A 21,916-nucleotide genomic window follows, 5' to 3' on the forward strand; every position below is an offset into this window, starting at 1 on the left:
AGTTGTGAAAGCTCTTCCCCTTTAAATGTTTGAAAGTAGAATGGGAAAAAATGTTGAAATAGACAGGGGAAAAGCTAAAATCAAATTAAATAAAATTGTGCTCCAAGTCCAGAGATGGACAAGTGGCTTGGAAAGTTGATTTTCCAGAGCAGAGGGAGGGTGGTGAGAAAGTCAGAGCCTGGAGCTAATGAAGAGCTGGCCCCCGACCCAGTGGATTTTCCCACCATTGTATGTTCCCCTCCCTGGTAGCTAGCCCGGGGAGGGTCCCAGGGGAACCCTGGGCTTAAGGCAGCCTTGTTATGTAGTCTGTAACCTTGTCTTTGGTAAATGATGTCACAGGTTAGTTACACAAGCCCAGATCGATGAAGGACTCATGCAGCGGATCCATCGATCCCATTTCCGGGGAGAATTCACCCTTTGTGACCCAAAAGGGGAGGGGGCAGGTGTTTCATCCAAAGAGGCTCTGGTTGAAGGGCTTAATGCAGGTCCTTTCCATTCCCTTCTCTTTCTGGGGCCCTGGGCAGTAACAGCCGGGTAATAAACTACTTTTCATTGAAGAGATATCTGGAACAGGAGAGGTAGGGGGACTTAAAGGTGGCGACAAGAAGGCACAAATCCTTTCCGAGACAGAAAGCCAGGATGGGGGCGCGCTGGGTTCACTTTCCCCAAGCCTCCGCCCTCCAAAGCCACCCCTAGTTTTTGTGCCCAGCGGGCTAGCCCAGGGCAGCACCAGGCCGCGGGCTGCGCTCTGGGCTCGGGTGGGGGCGCGCCGACCCGCCCCTGCCACTCGGGCCGGCTGCAGCCCCCTCCCCGTCGTTCCGAGCCCCTCCCCCGGCCGGAGCCCCTCCCCGCGCGCTTCCCCTCTCCCCTCCCCTCCCTTCCCTTCCCTGCGCTGCCTGCAGGGCCCTGCCTCCGCCTCCTGCGCCCACAACCTCCGCCTGCGCCGAGCCCCCCGGAGCCAGAGCGCCGCGAAGGGGCGCCGCCGGCCCCTCCCCGGCGCGCTGACAGCAGGCTCTGGTCCCCCGCCCCGTGCCCTCGCTGGCGGGACACACCCCCGGCCCTCCTCTGCTCGCCAGTTCCCGCCGGACCCACCGGGCGGCGGAGAGAGCAGGCGGGCGAGCCGGAGCCGGGCGGCTGCAGCGGCGGCGCGGGAGGGAAGGGGCGCGAGGCGGGCCCACCGGGAGCCTCCCGGGGCGCAGGGAGCCCGCGTGTCCTCCGGGACCGTCGCCTGCCCCGGGGCCGTGCCTGTGGGTGCCGGAAGCCCCGGCAGCGATCGGCGCGCCGGGCCGGGGTGGCGGGTGGCGGCGGGGACTCGGGCAGCAGGAGTCGGAGTCGGGATGAGAAGGTGACGCCGCCGGGGGGCGCCACTCGCTTTGTGGGGAAGATGCTCGCCTACTGCGTGCAAGATGCCACCGTGGTGGACGTGGAGAAGCGGAGGAACCCCTCCAAGCACTATGTGAGTACTGTCCCCATAGACCCCAGCGGGGGACTGGCTAGGGCCGGGGGTGTCCCCTAACTCCCCCTTGCTAGTAAGTCCCGGAGCTGCGTGCCCTCAGGGCAGCCCGTGGCTCTGGAGTTTCTTTGCAGGGCTGTGATCTTCAGGGAAACCTTTCCTGTCCTTTCTCCCCTCCCCTCTCTCCGGTTTCTTTTTTTGGCATTGGAATTGGCAAGTGGCTGCCCTTGTCTGTTACAACGGTGAAGTCATCTGTCCGCCTGAGCTTTGATGGATGGTATGGGGGGGGGGGTGGGTTTCGTCAGCCCCTGGCTGAGCGACTCCGTTGGGAAAGAGCATCTTCCCGGCGCTCCCTGGGGGCTCGGGTCGCTCATGCTCGCTCGGCCGGGAGACGCTTTCAGAAGCTTGCCCGGGGACCCACGCCTCGCGCTCTGCAGCCCACGTTTGCTGTCTTTGCCTGCCTAGGCCTGGGTCTGGGGGCAGAGGGAAGCCCCACGTCACTGCCCCCTCCACTCTTAACGCTGAGCTTTTATTTCCTTCTTAAAGCCATTGTGTCCCGCGGTGTGAGGAGAATTGTGGCTTTTCCTTTTATCCCTCCTCTGGACGTGACCCTTAACCGGGGTCATTTCCTCTTAAGTGATGCTCCATCTCCAGACACGAGAAGGCAAATGTTGGCTGTGGTCTCCAAGGAACGGCCAACAGCCCCTCCCCCTTCCTTTCCCAAACTTAATGAGAAGGGGCTGAGGTTGACTGGCCGGGCTCCAGGGTCTGCGTGACAGTCCCTTTTTCATCTCATCCAGTCCTGTCTTCCCATCCTTTACACCTTAGGAAGTAAACAGGGTCTTTGACGTCTGAAGATGCCTCTCTTAGCACCATGCTCCTGTACTGGAGAGAAAAGAGACCCACAACCCAGTTTCCAAAGCACAGAGGACATGGGGACAGCAGGGACTGCATCTTATTTGCAAATTAAGCATTTAAAGGAGCATTTAGAATGCTCAAAGCATTAATTTTAACAATTAAAACAGGCTGTTGGTTGCTGCCCCAGATTGCACATTGATCTCTGAAGCGCCTGTTATTTCGCTGCTGGAAGGGAACTGGGGTTTGTGGTACTGTCAGCCGCAGGCTACTCTTTCTCTTGGATCACCAGAAGCTCTGAAGAGGGGGTTCTTCACAGTGAGAAAGTGGGGCTGGGCTCAGGTTGGGGAGGAGGGTAGTGTGATCAGGCAGGGAAGTAGAAGCCTATGGGGGACATCTCCTGACACATGATCAGCGAGTCAATCCATTTGTGTCATCTGCCTCTGCAAGCTTCTTCCACTGCACCACAAGAAAACTTTTGGAGGGCTTGATCACCAGGTGGTCACCCTGCTCTAAGGACAGATGCCCACTTTGCACATATGAGGATTTAGAATCAAGCCACTTTTCCTAACCTCTTTTCCCAAGTTTGGCAGGCTAAGTTTGGGGTTCTGTTTTCTAGTCCTTAGTTGAGACTGGCACTACTTTCAACAGATGGCACTCTGCTCAAAGACTCATGCAGGTGCTTTTCCAGCTCTGGATTTTAGATATTTTAAACCTTGCCTTTTAGCTGTGACCAACAATGTCCAAGATTACAAATGCAAAACCTGTTGGCAACAAACCAGGAGTGTTTCCAGCAGAACCAGGGGCCTGCTGAAGTTAGGAGGTCTTATTCAAAGCCTGGCTTGACCACTAACTAACTGTACAAACTTAGGCAAGTTCTTTAAACCTCTGTGGGCCTCAGTTTCCTCATTTTAAAAGTGAGGATAATAATAGTATGCACTTCAGAGGGCTGTTGGGAAAATTAAATGAGATCATCCATGTAAAGCAGTTAGCCCAGTTCCTGGCACATAACAAGCACTCATTAAATGGTAACTGACTGTTGGTGAGATTCTGACTAAGAAAGTATTTTTGAAAAGCAGCTATTAATGGTCTGGCAAAAAGGAAGAAAGTCTTTGGGTTTTAAGATTGATAATAACGTGTGCTGTATGGAAAACACAAAAGAAGTCCTGTCCAGTTCTCTTGCAATGATCATTTCCTCCCTGTTTATAGACAAAGTATTTCCTGGGACATCTCCGCTTCCCATGTAAGAAGCGATGACATAGCGTTTGGGACAGGGAGTGATGTCATTGAGCAATACAGATTTCCGAACTGAGGTTCTGGAAAACAATAAAAGGAGAAAGTGTTGTATGTTGTGGGATTGTGGAGCTGGCAGGGATCAAGGACTCGTCTGGCAGATGAGGAAACTGAGACCCGGATGGAGTAATATGCATCACAGCCGTTTCAGCCTCTGAGTCTAACTGGCCTTTTGCTTGTGGTATGGGTTTTGTTCATCAGTGGTACCGCAAGTCTGGTTGAAGTTGACTAGAAAGACAAATATCTGGTGGTGGAGAGATTCCTACACATTTGGGGATAAGGCATAAAATAAGGTGTCCAATAGTAGGAAGGAGGGGGTAACAGGGGCTGGAGAGCCAATTGAGGAGGCTGTGGACTCTGAAACTTGGAATCCTCTCCTCTCTTGGTCCTTGGGCAGTGGATGTGACACACAAGGTCAAGTGTTCTGGGTAAGGTACTCTAGTGTGGTTAGCTGGCAGAATGTGCTGCACCCAAGTTGTGTGTGTTCTAGAAATCTCTACACTGGAACAGCATGCCTCCTTCCAGCCTCCCCTCCACCTATGGTGAATGCTGAGTCTGTGGTTTGGTAAATTGCAGAGCAGAGAGGTTTTATGGGATGTGCACATTAGCCAGAGCTTGCTGATGAGAGAGGCCTGGGGCCCAAGCAGGAGGAGCTCAGCTGGCTCCCAAGCTCCAGGAACACATGCAAAGGTTCCCTCAGGACATCCAGCCAGGGGCGTGCTCATCTCCATGAGGAGGAAGAGCTGCCTGGGGTCCTGTGCTTCGGGTCTGTTTATGCAAGTCAGGCCAATGGTCTCCTTCAGTTTGCACGGTGCCGCCAGCCCTTGGCTTCCTTCCTCTCTGCCAGCCCCTGCTTGGGGTGGGACTGGGAAGGGTGAGCAGCTGCTGCTTAGGTCAGGCTCCTGGCAGGGAGCTGGGCCCCTTTCCTAGCTTTCATGAGCTGCCCACAAGAGACTGTAGGAAAACTGGCCACCACTTGTCCTTAAAAGGGTCCTGATGATGCTGGATGCAAACTGCAAATTAGTCCATTTGAAAGTTTTCTGATTGGGATTGAGTTCAGGTTCACGGAATTCTTATGCTCCCATGCATGTAGGTAAATGTCGAGCTGTAGGAGAAGCTCATTTATCTAAAGCAAATGATATATTATGTCTGTTTGGATTTGGACCATCATTTTCTTTCCTGAGTGTTTATTTCAGACAAATACCAATCACGTACATATGTTCTGATCTTCCACAGGACTCCTTAGGGAAGTAGTAGGAAGTAGTAGCCAGTGTTAACAGCTGCCATCCACAATGCCTAACACTTGACATGCATGTTCTCATGGAATTCCTACAGTTCATCCAATGTACTCCTGTGTGGGGGACGTTCTTTGATTTCTTTTTATAGATGGGTTAACAGGCTAAGAAAGGTTAACCAGATTGCATGGGGTCTCGCAGCACCAGGCAGATCTTGGTAAATGCTTATCAGTTTACCTCCAAAGGAGTAGAGATTCTAAGATGGGCTCTTCTCCTCTGTTGGAATATAAGTCGGGAGGCCAGGCTCAGGCCTGTACAAGGTAGGGGTGGTCTCTGAAGGCTGCCTCACTGTGCAGGGCGTCCACCAGGAGGTGTGGAGGTGAGTTGGATGGGCAATGAGGGGAGGTCCCTGGGGGTCGGGAGGAGTAGAGCAAATCCAGGATGGTGTCTGTCCTCAGTGATGTGCAGAGTGAGGAATGAAGGGTGGACTCTGTAGAGATAATACATTCTCCCTGTGTTTAGATCATCACAGATTTTGGTTTTGGTCCTGGGAGCTACATTTTTAGGAATTGGCCCCAAACTCATTCATTTCTCTGCTCTTCATTTTTGTTTTCTAAGCCCTTAGTCTGTGGCTCCAGCCCACAAGGAGTGAGGATGTGCAGCTGCAGTCTGGAAAGGCCTTCTCCAGGGCCAGTTCCATTATGGAAGGAATGGCGTTGATGGGCTGATAGGGGTTGAAATCCTGCCTCTGGCTCTTCCTAGCTGTGCAACCTTGAACCAGTCACTCTGGGGCTCTGTTTCCTCACCTGTAACCTTAAAGGGCTTTGGGGAAGTTGTCCTGACATAAATTGGGGGAAAGCTTCTGCACAGAACCTGGCCCCCATCATGGACGCTCACTTCATACTGGTATTCATCTGGTGCTCCTCATCACCAAAGCACTGAAGTATGTCTGGGGCCTTCTAGGTGAAGCTGAGAGCAAAGGCAAGACTGGGCAGAAAGGAAGGCCCAGCTGTTCATAGTCTGATGTGAAATTGGGCTACTTGCCCCATGGAAAACACCCAGTACTCGAGAAACAGATAAACACGGGACAGCTGTTCAGACCTGGAGGGGATCCTGAACTGAGCTTGGAACCTACCGATGGCTTCCTGATAAGCTGAGAAGGGAAGGAACATGGGCTAGGAGAAAGGAGGAGGGTGCTCCAGGTAAGGGCAAGGCCAGTGCAACACAGGGGTGAGCACTCTTGCCTGCTCCCCATCTGTGTGTGTGTGTGTGTGTGTGTCTGTCTGTCTGTCTGTGTGTGTCTCTCTCTCTGTCTCTCTCACATGCACACACACACACACACAGGAACGGGAATTGTTTCTTTGGAGAGGGAAGTGATTGAGGGGTGATTCACAGGGCTGACGAGGCTCCTTGCTCATGGAACAACCAACCACATCCTTCAAGACGGTTGGAACAGGGAGCACAGCCAGCCGTTTATCCTGGCCTTGTTCAGAGCTGAGTGAGGGTTTTCTGGGGGGCAAATTGGGGTTGGGATCACCGTGTGTGGTGGCAGGCAGAGGGAAAGGAAAGGGAAAAATAAACCTTTTTGATGTCAGAGGAGACTTTTTCCAGCTCCAGAAATATAAGCACCAGCTGCTACATTTTCCAAAGAGATATTCCGGGGCCAGCTGAGTTAATGGGCAGTGGAGGCCAAATTAGGGAGCATTGGGGGGACTTCTGACATGGGTTTGCACAGCAGTTCCCTGGAAATTACCTTCTAATTTCCTCAGCCTGAGTCACTGACCAGACTATTTCTTGGCCAGAAAAAGTCCAACAGGCAACTCTGTTCTCTTTTGCCTCCTAATTAAACAAAATAAAACAAATAATAGTTATACATACAGTAGTCACACTTACTCCTCTTGAGTTCTGAGAATCCAGGAAAGGGATAATGGATTGGGACCAAGACCCAACAGACAGGAAGGACAAGGGGCGTGTGTGTGGGAAATGAGGTGGAGATTCTGGCTTTGGAAATAAGTCCTGAGCTAGGGCCAGAGGTGTTCTCTGCCATGACAATTGCCAAAAATAATGGACGCTCCCAGTAGGATGGTCAGTGGTACAACAGGCCAATTCCCAGAGTTGCTTCCGCTGCTGCCTGCAGGGGAAGCAGTTGCAGGCAGGCAGGTGAATGGGATGTGAGGCTGGCCCAGATGACCTCCAGGCAAATCACTACATCAACAGTGGGGACTGAGCCCCTGAGGCAGGCACCGAACTGACCAGAGCCCAGTCAGAATGGGAAGAACTAACATGAGTCCCCCAGGGTGCCAGGCACCGAGGAAGATGCCATTAGAGGGCATTTTATGTGAGCTTGACTCTGTAGTAGACAATGCCAGCCCACAGGTTTGGGAATCTGAGACCAGGGTCTATCCTAGCCAGCACGTCCTGAGAGCACAAGAAGTGCCTCAGGGGTGCTGTGTTAACCTTGAACACTGCCTGTGGTATCCCTGGCTGGAATTCTGTCTCCTCCACTTACTGTCTCAGTTTTCTCATCTGTAAAATATGTGGGAGATAGGACCTAGTTCACAGGCATAAGTTGCTCCATGTGAGGAGCTTAGAATGGCACCTGGCGCATCCAAAGTGCAGCCTGAACATTTGCCACATGAATTATTAAGTCCCTAAGCTGCTCAGAGGACAGAGTGCTCCTGGTGAACTGGAGTTTTCAGGGAAGGAAGACTGATTGAAGACAGGCTTCATGATGGGAGTAATCCTACTTTCAAGAGTAGGATTGAGATGGGAAAATCAGGAAAAGGGATTCCCCAAAAAAGGAAAAGGGAAAATGCTGAGGTGGGATGGGTAAGGAAAATCCAGGCAGAATCTAAGATGAATGTGGGGGAGAAGGATGAGGAGAAAGGTCAGGGCCAGATCCTGAGGGCCTAGAATGGCGACTGAGAGTTCAGTCTATTGAGTAGACCTATGGGAACTTCTGTTTTCTCCCCAGGACTGGGGGTGCAGTGTCAATGGCTTGTTGGTGCCAGGTCCTTGGGTGGGCTCCAGACGGACTCTAGGGTTGCTCTTGCTGCTGTGGCTGGAACAGGGCTAGGTGAGGACTGGAGCCTTTTCTAGTCCTGCTTTGGGTACTCTTGACTTGGCCAGATCCCAGTCCCTCCTGTTTATAGCTCTTATTTCTAGGGGTCAGGCTGCCCCATAAAAGTTGATTACACCGGGCTCTTGGGGAGGGTGGGCTGTGGAGGAGAAGGGGGAGCAGCTGGGAGAGAGGTGTTCTGCTGTGGGTCTGGACAGCACAGGGCCCTTGCTGGCTGGCCTGAGGCGGCAGTAGTTCACGGGGAGTAATTTCCATCCACTGTGCCTACTGGCAAGAGAGAGGCAGAGTCTATCCTTAGAGGCCTGGGGGCTAGCACCAAACAGCTTGCTGGGACCCAGGTGTCCTCGGAAACATTCACGCTAAGGTTGCCTCAACTTCAAGAGCTTTCTGAACTCATTTTAAATATTTTAAATACAATGCTTCAAACTACCTCTTTATTAATTTGACCCCCACCACTCCTAGATATTCTAGCAAGTCTTGTTCTTTAGGGGAAATGTCATAAGAAAAAGAACAGTTAATGTCCTGAAATGGTTTCTAACGTGCTAAGAGTTGTCTGTGGATATTCTCAAAACAGCCCCTACAGCACCGAGTGCCCGCTAACATCCACATCATACAGAGGAGGACATCCCGGCTCAGGAGCCCAAGTGAATAGCTAATCCCCACGCAGCCCATGAGTTGCACTGTGGAGGAGCTGTGGGCTCCAAAACCTGCCATGTCCCCAGAGACCCTGAGGTCCCTTAATGACGTGGTATGAACCTGGGGAGACTGGGCCCCCCGAGGAGTTTAACCTGAGGCCTCGCTGGTTGGTTTCTCCGGCCATGAGGTCTTCCGCACCTCATTTTTCCCTTTCTAGAAGCCTATTTGCCCATCTAGCAAAGGCCTTGACTGCCTCCTCTCCAGCCTGCCTTGCAGGAGCCCTGAAGACTGCTTGGAAAGTACTGAGCTCGGAGAAAATCACTTGGGGGACTCCCCGAGCCCCCAGGCTAGTTTCTTAATCCCAAGGGGTAGAGGATGCTTTAGGAAAAGAGCTCTTCCAGACTCCCAGGAAATCTCAGCAAGGCACACCTGCCCAGCCTTTTCCTGAGAAGGTATAGCCAGGCTGACCCGAAGACACCTCAGACTCTCAGTGAAGACCTTTCTAGAATACCGCCTCTGGGAAGGACACTTTGCTTCTTTCCAAACCTGTCATTTTGGGGAATGGGAAGAGATACACCCATCTCTCCTCCTTACCTGAGGGGAGGAAGCAACACCCAGGCGGCTGAGTTAACAAAGAGGAAACAGCTGTGCTTTCTGCCTGCCACCCTGAGGCTGTCTCTGACCCTTTGCTGTCATTTCCCTCTTGCTGGTGAGGAAGCCACCCTCCCCAGCCTGGGCGGAGGCACAAGTGGAATGGGGCAGAATCCCTTCCCCCGAGAGTGTCAACACAGCATAAATTATGCAGCAGGGAGCAGTGTCAGGGGCCATCTAATCTGTCCATGGGATCCTGGGAGTGTGAACTTCAGACCTGGGGGCTCTTGATCGCTCTTACCAGATCTGACCACAATTCCAAGGAACAAGGGTTGGGGTTGCTGCCCGATGCTGTTGGTGAGCCTGCTGGGTGCACCAGGTGGGGTGTGGGCTCAAGAGGCTATGGGCTGGTTCGCTCTTGCGCCCATCACTGAGTGGTGCCTGGTAGGGAGAGAGCTCTTGATTTTCTTCTCTCACGGAACACTACCACTTGGTAATAGTCGAAGGAGAACTTGACCTGTTTTATCTCACCCCCTCATCATGCAGCCACCACACATTTGTGCCAGGCCCTGCCAGCCCTCTCAATTATAATCTCTGGCCCCAACACAGACCTGGAGGGGCTGCTTTTTAAACCCCATTTGACTGGGAGCCTGCAATTCAGGAAGACAAGGTTGCTTGTCAGTCAAGTGAATGAATGTTTGTTTGGGAGTGTTTGCCCTCCCCCAGCTGTGTGTGTGTCTCCTGCTGTCATTGTGCCTCACACACTCCAGGGCTGCCCCAGGGGTCTCATGGGACTCTGCCACCCAACATCCTGTTCTCCTATGGAATGGTGCTCCCCTTTCCCTTTGGGAATCCTGCCTTGCCACTTTTGTCCACCCTGAGTGTATGGGGACTGTTCCTGTCATTTGAAGTGGCTGCTTTATAAACTTTCATGGTAGGCCCGATTCTGATCCAGCTTTCTTCTGTTTCCTGATGGCCCAGACCCAAAATGCTATTTTAAGGGACTTGCCTGTGTGGGAGAATTTCTCTTTGTGACAACAGAGGAGGAGGCCTAGCTGCCTGGCATGGTGCTGGCTGGAAGACTCTCAGAGGGAAACTCCTGCATTCTGCCTTCGGGGCCGGAAGGGATTCATTGAGCTCTCAGCACAGTGCCTGGCACCCAGGAGGGACATAAGTACTTGTTGATGAGGACCAGGTTCCTGGAGGTGGCCGCCAGGGATTTCTGCTGGCCTACGCCCCAGGGGGTTGGCAAACTGCTCCTTCTCTCGCCGAGTCAAGGTCTGTCCTAGAACGATGTCTGAGCTTCGGTTTCAAGCGGGATTCGTTATTTAGTCATTGCTCGTGGGAAACCTGAGAAGAGCAGTCTCATTTTCCCTGTGATTTCTGAACTGAACAAGGCGGTCCCCATGGTGGGGAGGTGGGGGTTTGAGTCATCGGAGCCCCTTCTAGGTGAGGCACTGGGTGAGGTTGTCTCATTTGACCCAGGGTAGACCCTGGTCATCATCGGTGTCTTATAGATGAGGAAATGAACTCAGGCACCACATTTTGCCCTTGGCATTTACTGGTGGTAAATGGCAGGAGCCAGGGTTTGAGCCCAGATCTCTGCAGCAACACCTGAGCTGTTTCTACTGGGTTCCCCAGAGGTTTGATGGCTTGCCCCTGGGAAGTTGGGTTGCAGGGTGGGAGTCCTTGCTTTCTCCCTGCCCAGGCTGGAGACATCTGCATGTGTCAGGGCTAGCTGCCTTTCTCATATTTCCTCCTCTGCCTCAGACTTTGGGCTTTTGGGCTGTTCCATGCTCCCAAGGGTGTCCTCAGCCTGCTTTGTGCCTCTGGAGGTGGGGGACTGGAACACTAGCGCTGCCTTGGGCTCAGAAGAAAGAGAAAGGGGAGTGTGGTACAGTGGGTTTCCCAGGGCTGTCCAGATGCCTTTCCTGACAGCTCCCTGGAGGCCAGGGGCTTAGGGAGCTGATCACATGGGTCCCAGATAAAGCATGCAGGATCTGGATTAAACCCCAGGTCACCTGCTCGCTCTGACCTCCTCTGAGCCCCTCTGTCCTCTGGGCCTGCAGCTGCTGGTTGAGATAAGGTAACAACTTGCTACTGAGAATAAGCCCATTTTGAGGTCTGGCCTCTGTTTCGGGTTCAAATTTTTCTTCTTCAAGTCTTGTCCAGGGCCACTTTCAAGGGCCTGGACCTTCAGAGGGCCCAGCTGCAGGGGCTCTGTGTCCTCTCCCTATGGGTGGTAGATAGTACAGCTCTGTGGTTGGGAGCAGGGGGCAGTTTAATTTGGCACTTCCAGATGATGCACTTTCAGCCTCAAGCAAACACCAGGCTCTGGAAACTAGAATACACCTCTGGGGAGAGACTGAATTCTAGTAGTTATAAGTTGAGGGCAGGAGGATAAGGTACAGGGCTGTGAGGGCCTCTGCCCATTGGCCCAGGCTCTGACACTGGTTATGAATCTCAGCCCTGCCTCTCACTTGTTTCACTTGGTCAAGATTCTTTACCTCCATGGATCTGTTTCCTAATCTGTAAAATGGGAATATTAATACCTACCTCATATGGTTGTGACTCTGTGTAGTGCTTGGCATTTAATAACTGTTCAATAAATGGCAGCTGTTGTTATTACTTTCATTATCATCCATGATTTTAGTCCATTTCTTCCACCTTCTGGATGCTTCCCTGACTTCTTATCCTAAAATATTTCCTGTCTGTGCATTTTAAAAATGATTATTGTTTTACTTCTCATTTAACACCAAGAACGGCCTTGAGTTGCTCAGCTTTTGGCAAGCTGTTACTTACTCATATTCATTCATTCATTCATTCATTCATCCATCCCTACTCAGTGTTCCCAGGCACTGAGAACACAGCAGGATGGATAAAAACCCTGCCCTTTTGGAGTTTACATCCTGATGGGAGAAGGGGAATAATATACAGGCAAACAAAATGAGGGGAATGTTGTGTGTTAGATGGGGGACACGTACTGTGGAGAGCACCAAGGGAGGGGGAGGGATAGAAGGAGGGCTGGCAATTTGGAGGATGCTGTGCTATTTTATAGAGGGTGTTCAAGGACAGCCCCACTCTGTGGGTGACTTTGAATAAGACTTGAGGGAGGCAAGAAAGTGAGGCTTGAGCTATTTGGGGAAAGCAATTGAGGAGGGAGGGAACAGTAAGTGCTAAGGCCCTGTGGTAGAGTCACTTCTGGCCTTTCTAGGAAAGACAAGAAAGCCACAGTGGACTGAGTGAGGGAAGAGCAGCAGGCAGTGGGGGCACACAGGGAAAGGGGTTCAACTTGAGCCTCGTATCTCCTCCCAGCCTTGGGCAGCATGCTCTGCTCAGGGATGGGGCCTTCTAGTGACTTGCTGAAGATGGAAGCTAGCCAAACACTGATAGAGAAGTTACTTGGGGACTTTTTGGGGTTTGAGCCTGACCCCCTAGGAGGGACCCTCTGGGGAGATGTGGTCACGATCAGCAGTGGTGGGGACAGGAACTCCAGGGTCCCAGACAGTGTGCACGCACTGGGAGTTTTGGTGGCAAAGCAGTCTTGTACCCACCATGTGTGAGGCGCTGTGCTGGAAGCCAAGAGCTGGAGGTGGGGAGCCTTGTCAGGGCAGCGTCTTGCGTCTTCCATACCCTTCGCAGGCTGGCAGAGCCTCTGCGCCAGGTAGTCCTCGATCAGTGTGTTACACCTGGGGCCAAGGCCCCATTTTATTAAGGCCCCTTCCTCCCACCCTGCTCCTGTTTTCACCACAGCTTCTAACTTACGGTTGTGGAAATTGGTTGGCAGAAACTCAGATCACATATTTCTATCAACATAATATTGTAAATGGTGCCAAGAGTCTCAGGTCAGGCCACCAAGACTCTTCTCTTCCTCAGAGTCCATACCCAGGGTCTTCAGCTCACCTGCATTATGGGCTAACCTGGGAACCTAAATGCTATGCGAACTGATCCAGGAACACAGTCTTACAGTGTCCCAGTGAGAAGGAAACCCCAAGGCCGAGTCATCAGAACAGTGGCAGCACTATTAATGTGACAGGCACGTTCTTCAGAAGAACCCTATGAGAGAAGCACCAGGGTGCTCCTGGCTTTGCTGATGAGAAAACAAGGGCATAGAGAGATTAATTTATCAACGGTCACCAGCCCAGAAGAGGCCGAGCTGGGGCTCAGAGCCAGGCAGGCGGACTCCAAAGTCCTTTGGGAAAACTTGCTCCTGTCCTCCCAGGGAATCCAACCAGCCAGATTGCTGCAGTCCAGGTGGGCCTCCTGTAGGCCTTGCCTGCGACCCCCATCATTAGATGTCCTGCACTCGGAAGAGAGGAGTTAACCAATGTCAGAGTGAGGGAACAACAGCTGCGGGAGGCCCACAGAAGCAGTCTCTCTTCCCCAGACAGGAAAAACCATTTGCTCCTGGAACCCGACACTGCAGGGGTGGGTTTGCTCTGGGAAGTTGTCTCCCTGGGCCATTTGCAAGTCCAGCAAGGGAGCTGGGGAGGGGCTGGGTGGAGGACACTGTGTTTGTTGGTGAAGGCCAGATTAGGGTGTCTGGCAAGATAGTTTTTGACACCTAGACCATTCAGGTCTCAGCAGAGCCCAGCAGGTGGCTGGGCATTGATTTAGCAGGAATCTGTGGCCTCCCCACCCTGCCCTGCTCAGCCCATTGTTGGACGGAGGTGAGTGCTACCCAGTCCTTCCCTTCTTACCTGGCCCCAAAATACACAGCAGCTGTCCTTGGCTCCCTGTCTGCTGGTCCCAGGCTCTTATTGGCCCTTTCTCTTTTGGGTTCCGTGGCACCAGGCCTTGGGACCCATTGGCTCTGTGCTGTGGAGCCTGCCTTGTGGGCCAGCTAGTGTGCCCTGACTTGCCCTCTCCCTGGCCTGTTGCCTCCCTTCTGGCACTGTCCCCTCCTGTCCCAGAGTGAAGCAAGTGTGAGTGGTACCGCTGAACTCAGCTGGGCTCCTAGCTCTGCCTCTTACCTAGCTGGTGGCCTTAGGCAGGTAGCTCAGCTTCAATCCCATTTTCTTCTCTGAAAAAGCAGCTCATGCAACTCTATTGCAGGGTGTTATGAGAACTAAGCACAGTGCCCTCAAGGCAGCCAGGCAGTCGTTGAGGGCAGAACACCTGACTTGAGATCCAACTCTGCCACTCAGAAGCTGAGGGGCCTTCAGAGAGGTGGAAGTTCTGTGCACCTCAGTTTCCTCATCTGCAGAATGGGATAATCAAAGCATCTCCATGCTGGTGGTGAGGATTAAATGGGCTGATGTGTATAAAACACTCAAAACATGCCAGGCCTGCGTCAGAGCCCAGGGATAGGACTGCGTGCTCTTCCCAGGAGTCTGTTCCTTTAAGACAGGTGGGTGGGCTTGCTGTTTTGCCATCCCAAAGAACCAACCTTGCCTGTGCATAGCCAAGAGCCTCCAGGATTACTGTCTGCTAACCTGGCCTTGGACCTGGGCTGCTCTGCTCTTTTGCTTGGCCTTGTTTTGGCCCTGTGGTCAGAAATTCCACCTAAGAGGTGAGAGGTGGTGGGAAGTGCTTATGAGGTAGGGTGGAGGCACGGGAAAGGAGGCTGGGCTCTCTTCTCCGTGGTTCTTCTGGTAGACTGTAAGAAGTGGGAAGATGGTGGGCATGCCTGAGGTCTTCAGCCGTGAGCGACTGCCCCACAGTGCCCAGCAGTTATCGGTGGGAGGTCAGGGCGGAGTGTTCTTCCGGAGGGTCTCATCCAGGAGCCAGCGCACCAGGCTTCCCCCCCGCTCCGTCCTATGGGAAGTTCCTGCTCTCTGGCCTTCCCTTGCGTTTGCCCTCTCTTTTGGAAAGCTTGTGCTGGGACCCCCCCTCTCCCCCTTAGAGCATCCAAATGGTAAAGTCATCATTCTCAAAAGGAAAAACAAAATGGCATTTGGCTCCAGTTGTATTGGGTCATGGTGCCTGGTGCCACTGTGGGCACGCCAGTTCCCTGGTAAAGAGACCCTCACTCAGGACCAAGGATTTGCACTCTTCCGGAACCTGGTCCTTGAAGTCAGGTGACTGGGCATGCTATTTTGCCTCTGTGGCCTTTGTCAGTTCTTGTTCAACGAGAGAAGGCAATGGCGGTCCCGTCCCACCATTTGGCCATGTGGCCTACTCACGGAAGGTGAAGAGAATGTGGCTGTGCCCCAGAGAGGAAGGCATCCGCAGACCAGAGCCGGGGCTTCAGACCCAGACTGCCTGAGTTCACAAGTCAGCTCTACCTTTTCTTGCCGTGTGGCCTTGAGCAAGCGACTCACCCGCTCGGTACTTCATTCCCCTCTTCTGTAAAATGGGGATGTCATCATGGGGAGCATTGCCTGGCTGAGGAGAGGAGAGCACTTCGAGGCTGGTGCCCTGCGCATGCTGTTAGCGGAGCTCACACAGCAGGGGAGTCTGCTTTCCAGAACTTTGAGAGCGCTGCGTGGTGCCTGTGGCAGAGGCATCTTGGATGGAGCCTGCGGCATCTTCTAGAGAGAGGCCGTAGGAAGGTCACACCAGCAGGCAAGTAAAGGCTTCCCAGCCGTTTCTTAGCTGGTGTTCCATAAGCCAGTCACTTAACCCTCCCAGCCGTTTCCTCAGCTGGCCCTGGCCACATCCCTGCCTCCGGGGGCGTTGCTGTGGGAGTCAGGGACAGCATGAAGCAGCCAGTGGGCTCTTCCCTCCATGTGACCAGACAGCCACAGGGCTTGGCAAGGGGAGCCGGAGGATGGTCAGTGGGCTGCAGCCTAGAATCACCTTCCTCTGTACGTTTCTGCTGGGAGCAGCCCCTGGTGTCCACGGCTGCAGGTCCACAGGTCCAGAAGGCGATGGCGTCTGCTGGTGCCCACAGCGCCCCAGTTTGCTCACATGATCCACGCTTCCTCCAGGTGACCCTGCCAGGAAGCAAAACAGGTCTCCTGCCTGTCTCATGGATGAGGAAGGGTTCTGAGAAGGCCCATGGCTCCTGGAGTTGCCCGTGGGCTCTGTTGATGCCCTTCCCCTTGTGCCCCGGGGTCCCGAGTCTACCTGCAGTGGTGTCCAGCACCTGATGGTCCCCATCCTCCGGCTTTTGACCCCTCCTCTCCCTTCCTCACCTCTCTGTTTAAGGGCCCTTTCCAGTTTTCTGGCACAAATGAAGCTTGCTCTGCTCAAGCAGGGGAACCTGAGAGAGGCCGGGGGAGGTCGGGTGAGTTGGGGGCCGCCTACAAGCAGCACAGGATGGGAGTTAGCAGCCTGCACCCAGCGCTGCCTGCAGGTCTGCTTCAGGAAGAACCTGGTAGGAGCAACTTTTAGCTAGCAAGTGATGGAGAGAGAATGAAGCTGCTGTGACCCCCGGGCCCCAGGCCATGCTGTCCTTCTGGAGGTTCATATACAGGAAGAAAACCTTTTTTGATGCTGGTCTTTTTGTTGTAATAGAAGGGCAGTTGTTGTAATGAGTCAGTGTACGGGTGGAGGATACTTGATAAACACAGCAGCTCCTAGAGGCTCATGGGAGAGGAGGTTTAGTCAATACAGGCATGACGGACAGAAGCTGGGCCTGGGAACGTGGAATCTGACCTTATGTAGACTTGCCCCAGAAAGAAAGAAATGAGCAAGGGACTCAGGGACACTAGAAATCTCATGTCTTCATCCATCACAGGTCAGGCTGGGAGGAGCAGCGTTAATCAGGGCCTGGAGCTCAGGGCTGCTGGCCTGCATGCTCAGGGGCACAGAGACATAGATGAGAAGACACTGTGTGTGTTAGTCGTAAAACCTCCGTCCATAAAATCTGGCTAGTTGGCAGGGAGTTAGACGTTGTAAACATTAAAGCTTCTTGTGACAATGTTTGAAGTTGTGAAGAAACTGGGTGTCCTTAAGGTAGTGAAAACATCTTTAAGAAAATAAAGAAAAGTGTGTGTGTGTGTGTGTGTAATAAATGCTATTGGGTCAAGGTCTGCCAGACCTGTTCTAAGGCCATCCTTATAGTCAGGCTAGAGGGTTCAAGGATACCAGATGGTATATAAAAGGATCTCATGGAGCCTCACGTGTGTGCATATAACTGCCCTTGATCTTCCTCTTCTGTGCTACGCAGGTTTACTTAGACCTCATGACGCTCCCCTGGTATGGATCTGGAAACAGAATCAGAGAGGTTCAGTCAGAAACTCAAGGTGATACAGCTCATAGGTGGTAGGACAGGGATTGAACCATCCAGGAACAGGGCTGGGTGGCAAAGATCTGTCAGTGTCATCTGCTAAGTGATTTAGCCTCGAATAAGGGCATGGGCAGAGAAGGAAACCTCCTGAGTCTGGATTCCTGGAAGGCGTGGAGAGGGTGGGATGGCTCATCAGCATGAGTTCTTGTCAGACCAGACAGTGGCTGCTCTGGTCCAGGAGAACTCATGTCAGAGCAGAGGGACATCCCGTGGAAGCCGCAGCCCCAGATGTAGCTCTGCCTGGGGCGCTTGGGATTTGCTCCTGTCCTGAGGCTCAGATACTCTGGTTCCCAGAGCTGCTGAGAGAGGACCCCCTGGTACCCAGCCGGCTGGGCGACTCCAGACAACTCCATGGAAGCAGACAGTTCCTGCCAGCGTCCCCAAGAACCTTAAAGGGACACCTCTACCCCACCTGTGGGGGGGCAGTGGTGACCTTGACATTAGCAAAGGCCAGCTTTGGAAAACAGGACTCATACTCAGGCAGCATGAATTTCCAAAAGTCATCCTCTAATAAGGTCCCAGGTACTATTAATGTAAGTGCTCACTGCATACAGTACGGACCTGGTATTTGCTTGTCTGATACTGGCTTGGATTAGGATGTGGTGATATTGTGCTGTCCTTCCAAGAGGCAGGGCTTCTGGAGCAAGAGTCTCCACCAGCAGTGAGACTTGGGGCACATTACCTAATCTCCCTACGCCTCAGTTTGCCCTCTGTAAAATGGGGCTAACGAAGTAGCACAAGCTCATCTAGATGGTGTCTGCATAGAAGCAATATGTTTCTTGGTGAAAACACAGGAAAGAGTGGACACTGTCACCCTCACTGAGCTGCCCCAGTGATGACAGCTGCTAGCCTCCACCTTTGGGAACAGCTTTAATGGGACATGATTCCCATACTGCACAATTGACCCACGTGAAGTACCCAGTCCCAAGGTTTTTAGTATCCAGAGTAGAGTTGTGCATCTGCCACTGTAATGATCAACTTTAGAATATTTTCATTATACCCCAAATCCTGTGTCCTTTAGCTGTCACCTCCACTCCTCCCCCACTAGTCCCCAGTCCCTGGCAGCCACTCTCTGTCTCTGGAGTGGCCTGTCCTGGACATTTCATGTAAAGGAAGTCATCCACACTATGTGGTCTCTGTGATTGGCTTTTTTCACTAGCATGTCCTGTTTATGTAGCACAGCCCTTTCTGTGGCTTATAGCGTGAGCTAGATGGGTTCTCTGGGCACACACCCTCATCGTGGCTCTGGCAGGGTGGGCCAGTGGTCCTGGGTGCAGGTTCCATGGAGCACACTCCTCCATAATCATATAGTGCATGGATTTCCCCCACCCCAGGACCTTGAAGCTGGCTAAGGCTGGGTCTTTCAGGAAGCCTTGATCTGGCCTGTGCTTTATTCCCAGTGCTTCCTCTGGCCTGGTCAGAGACCTGGGGGAGGGGTGGAAATACACAAAGCCTTTACTGATCTGTCCCCCAGGGACTTTCTTTCCGGGAGGGGGTGGGGAGAGAGACAGAAAAGCATCTTTATTTGTTTTTAATATTGATGAACTTCCCAGCCCCCTTCCAAGTTCTGGTGAAAGTTGCTGCCATCCTAGTCAGGCGATCTTCCTCGGAGACACGGGGTCATGGGACGTCTCTCTTGGGGCAGCTGATGGGGAAGTCACCAAGGGCTTTGGAGTTCTCCGCTTGTGGAGTTGATCTGTGTGTGTTTTTCCTCTTGTTAGAGCTGGGCCAGTGCAAAACTGGTGCAGCCGTGAGGCGGCATCAGGCGGCAAGTAACCAAATCCCAGCAGAACTAGCTTCAGCATATAGGGAGGATCATCTCGCTTTTGAGGCTGTCCCAGAGCACATAGCATGGAATATAACCTAAAAAAAACTACCCCTTTATTAATGGACATTTGGATCGTTTCCAACTTCCTTCCCCCACCCTGAGAACAAGACTGCCCTAAACGTTTATCCATATGTATCTTTGGGAACTTAGGCTCCTGTTTTTGTAGGATAAATTAATGAATGGCATTGATGAAAAGAGAGTTTGGAATCCATGTCAAGTAGGTCAGGCCATATTCCATCAATTCTACTTTACCATCTTTATCTAAATCCATAAAATGGGAAGTGAGATTTGTGCTAGAACTCTGGATCCTTGAGGTCTGTGGAAGCAATTCAGGAACACGGTATTATTTTGCATTTTCTTCCCATTTGTGACTGGACAGCAGGTGAAAATAATGTTCAAAGGCAAAAGATGCAACATAAAGGAATTCCTGGTTAACCTCAGATATTTGGAATTTTCTCTACTCTTGATTGCTCTAGTCAGCAGCTCTGTTCAAGAGATTATGTGATCCCCTATTGGAAAGCAAAGGATAAAAAGTCTAGTATATTCAGTGTTGGAGAGAATATGGCGAGGAGAGAACATTTATTCTGCTGGTAGAAGTTTACATAGTTCCACCATTGTGGGAAATAATTTGGCAATATCTTCCTGGGAAAGTGTGTCTGTCTTGTGGCCTAGTGGTTTCACTTCTGGAGAAATGCCTGCCATGTGCACATGAGAAGAAACCTGCAAGGATTTTTACTACTCCAATTTCATTAAAAAGTGAGAGATTGGTCTGTCAATCAGGATGAGATGAATGATAGCATGAGTCCTAACAGACCCCCAATTTCCTTTTGGCTCACACTCCATTTCTGTTGGAGTCGACAGAGGCCTCTGCTCTTGTAGGCGTTCAAGGATGGAAACTGGCAAAGGTACCAGAGAGCTCCATGGTCCCTGGAGCAGAGGAGAAACAGCAGTGTCTGGCAGGGCTAATTTTTCTTTTGTTCCTGGAATACTATTCAGTTGTACAAAGGAAGGAAAGCTGGTTCATGCTACAACATGGATGAACTTTGAAAGCATGCTAAGTGAAAGAAGTTGGTCCCATATTATATGATTCTGTTAACATGAAATGTCCAGAACAAGTAAATCCTTAGAAACAGAAAGTAGATTAGTGGTTTCCATGGCCTGGAGGTATAGGAGGATGAGGTCAATTGCTAACTGGTAGGTGGTTTGTTTTTGTGGGTGATGGAAATGTTCTGAATTAGACAGCATTGCCATAGCAGTTGTATAACTCTGGGAATGTACTAAAAATACCGAATTGTATATTTTAAAATAGTGAAATTAAGGGTATATGAGTTATACCTCAGTTTTTAAAAATAAAAAGTGTGCTTTTGTCTGCAATGGACACATTTCATTGGTCAGAGAAATCATACACACTGCATTTCAAGGTGCTGAGGAAGCACAGTCCTACCATGTACCTGGCAGGACATGGAGAACTGAAACAGTCATCGACTGTCACCTGGGACAGGACAAATGCTCATGAGAACAAGGATAGGTAAATAAGGTCTGGCATAGTCACGTGGTAGAATTCTGTACACTTAACGTGAATAAGATTTACAAGTGTCAACATGGAAAGTCCCCACAAAAATTGGGTGAAAAATGCAGGAAGTAGAATATTATCTATTTTATTACTTATGTAAATTTTATGTATGCAAATATTATACCATATGTGTAAATTTTAAATATTCACAAAACATTATTTATAGTTTTGTATGTTTTTACTGAAAGTATAAAAACGAGCAGAATACATATGAAAAAATTCTGTGGCAGGGGCTGCTCTGGGTGGGAAGGAAGAAATAGAACTGGGCAGGGCAGAGGGGATTTGAACTGTATCCATAATATTTCAATTTCTTCAGTTTAAGAACATAATAAAATTTTCACATTCATTTATTTTGAGTATATAGTACAGAAGAATTTTTAATATAACATAATAGTTTTATATTCATTTGTTCACTCATTTTTCAATCAGTCAAGGTTCATTGGACGCCTACCATGTGCCAGGCATTGTTTTAAGGTAGAGGATATATCAATGCACACAACAAACAAAAATCCCTGCCTATAGAGAGCGTGAACACCAGGAAAACAAAAAACAACCCCCCTCCCCAATTTGAAGTAAAAAATAACAATAGAGTTCCAAAATTAAAAAGTAAAATAATAAAAATTAAAAAACAGAAAGAAAGCTCAGGATTGGGTGCCTGGGTTCACTGGTACAGAAGTCTGCCCCAAACCTGAATTTGAAAAGGCAGAAAAGACAGGGGTGTCTGAAGGTAGGTTCAATTTAAAGACAGAATTTGGCTGTGACCCTTGAAATAGGAAAAAGTGGTGATTAGATGCAAATGAGAAAGGCCATCCTGGGAAATCATTTCCTCCTGTAGCGTCCACTCTGCTTCCGGCTTTCAGTCCTGGACCCCATTTCACCAGTGGCTTCCAGATCTGCTTGGGAAGCTGGTGAAGCAGTGCTTCCTTAGGGCCTACGGGTTCCAGCTCTGGAGACCCACGTGGTATTCAATGGGCCTGGCCTCAGTAGAACCCAGAGTTCACCATTTGTTCAAAGCTCCCAGGGGACTTGAAGGTCCCTGGGGACCACATGCTAGAGCTACTCTCCAGGACCTTCTTCTGCCCCTACTCACATGCTCATTAGCTCTCAGTTTCCATTCCACACCCCTCTCCCTGTCACCCTACTTCTGAATCACCTGGCAGCCTAGTCAGCCTGGTCAGAATGACCAGAATGTCACCT

At 51.3% G+C, this 21,916-nt stretch overlaps 1 protein-coding gene across 2 annotated transcripts in view; it reads left to right on the forward strand.

Annotated features, from left to right (window-relative positions):
* The first annotated feature begins 908 nt into the window (after window positions 1–908).
* SH3PXD2A (SH3 and PX domains 2A) overlaps window positions 909–21,916 on the forward strand; it is a 224,506-nt gene continuing 203,498 nt past the window's right edge. The window contains exon 1 of one of the 2 annotated variants that reach the window (XM_079136318.1): window positions 909–1,456. In XM_079136318.1, coding sequence (XP_078992444.1) covers window positions 1,385–1,456 — 72 coding nt within the window. In that variant the 5' untranslated portion in view covers window positions 909–1,384. The remainder of the gene's footprint in view (window positions 1,457–21,916) is intronic. The other variant, XM_079136315.1, reaches the window with a different exon arrangement.

Source organism: Sciurus vulgaris, assembly GCF_902686455.1.
Source record: "Sciurus vulgaris genome assembly, chromosome: 4".
In the NCBI taxonomy this organism is placed as follows: Eukaryota; Metazoa; Chordata; class Mammalia; order Rodentia; family Sciuridae; genus Sciurus; species Sciurus vulgaris.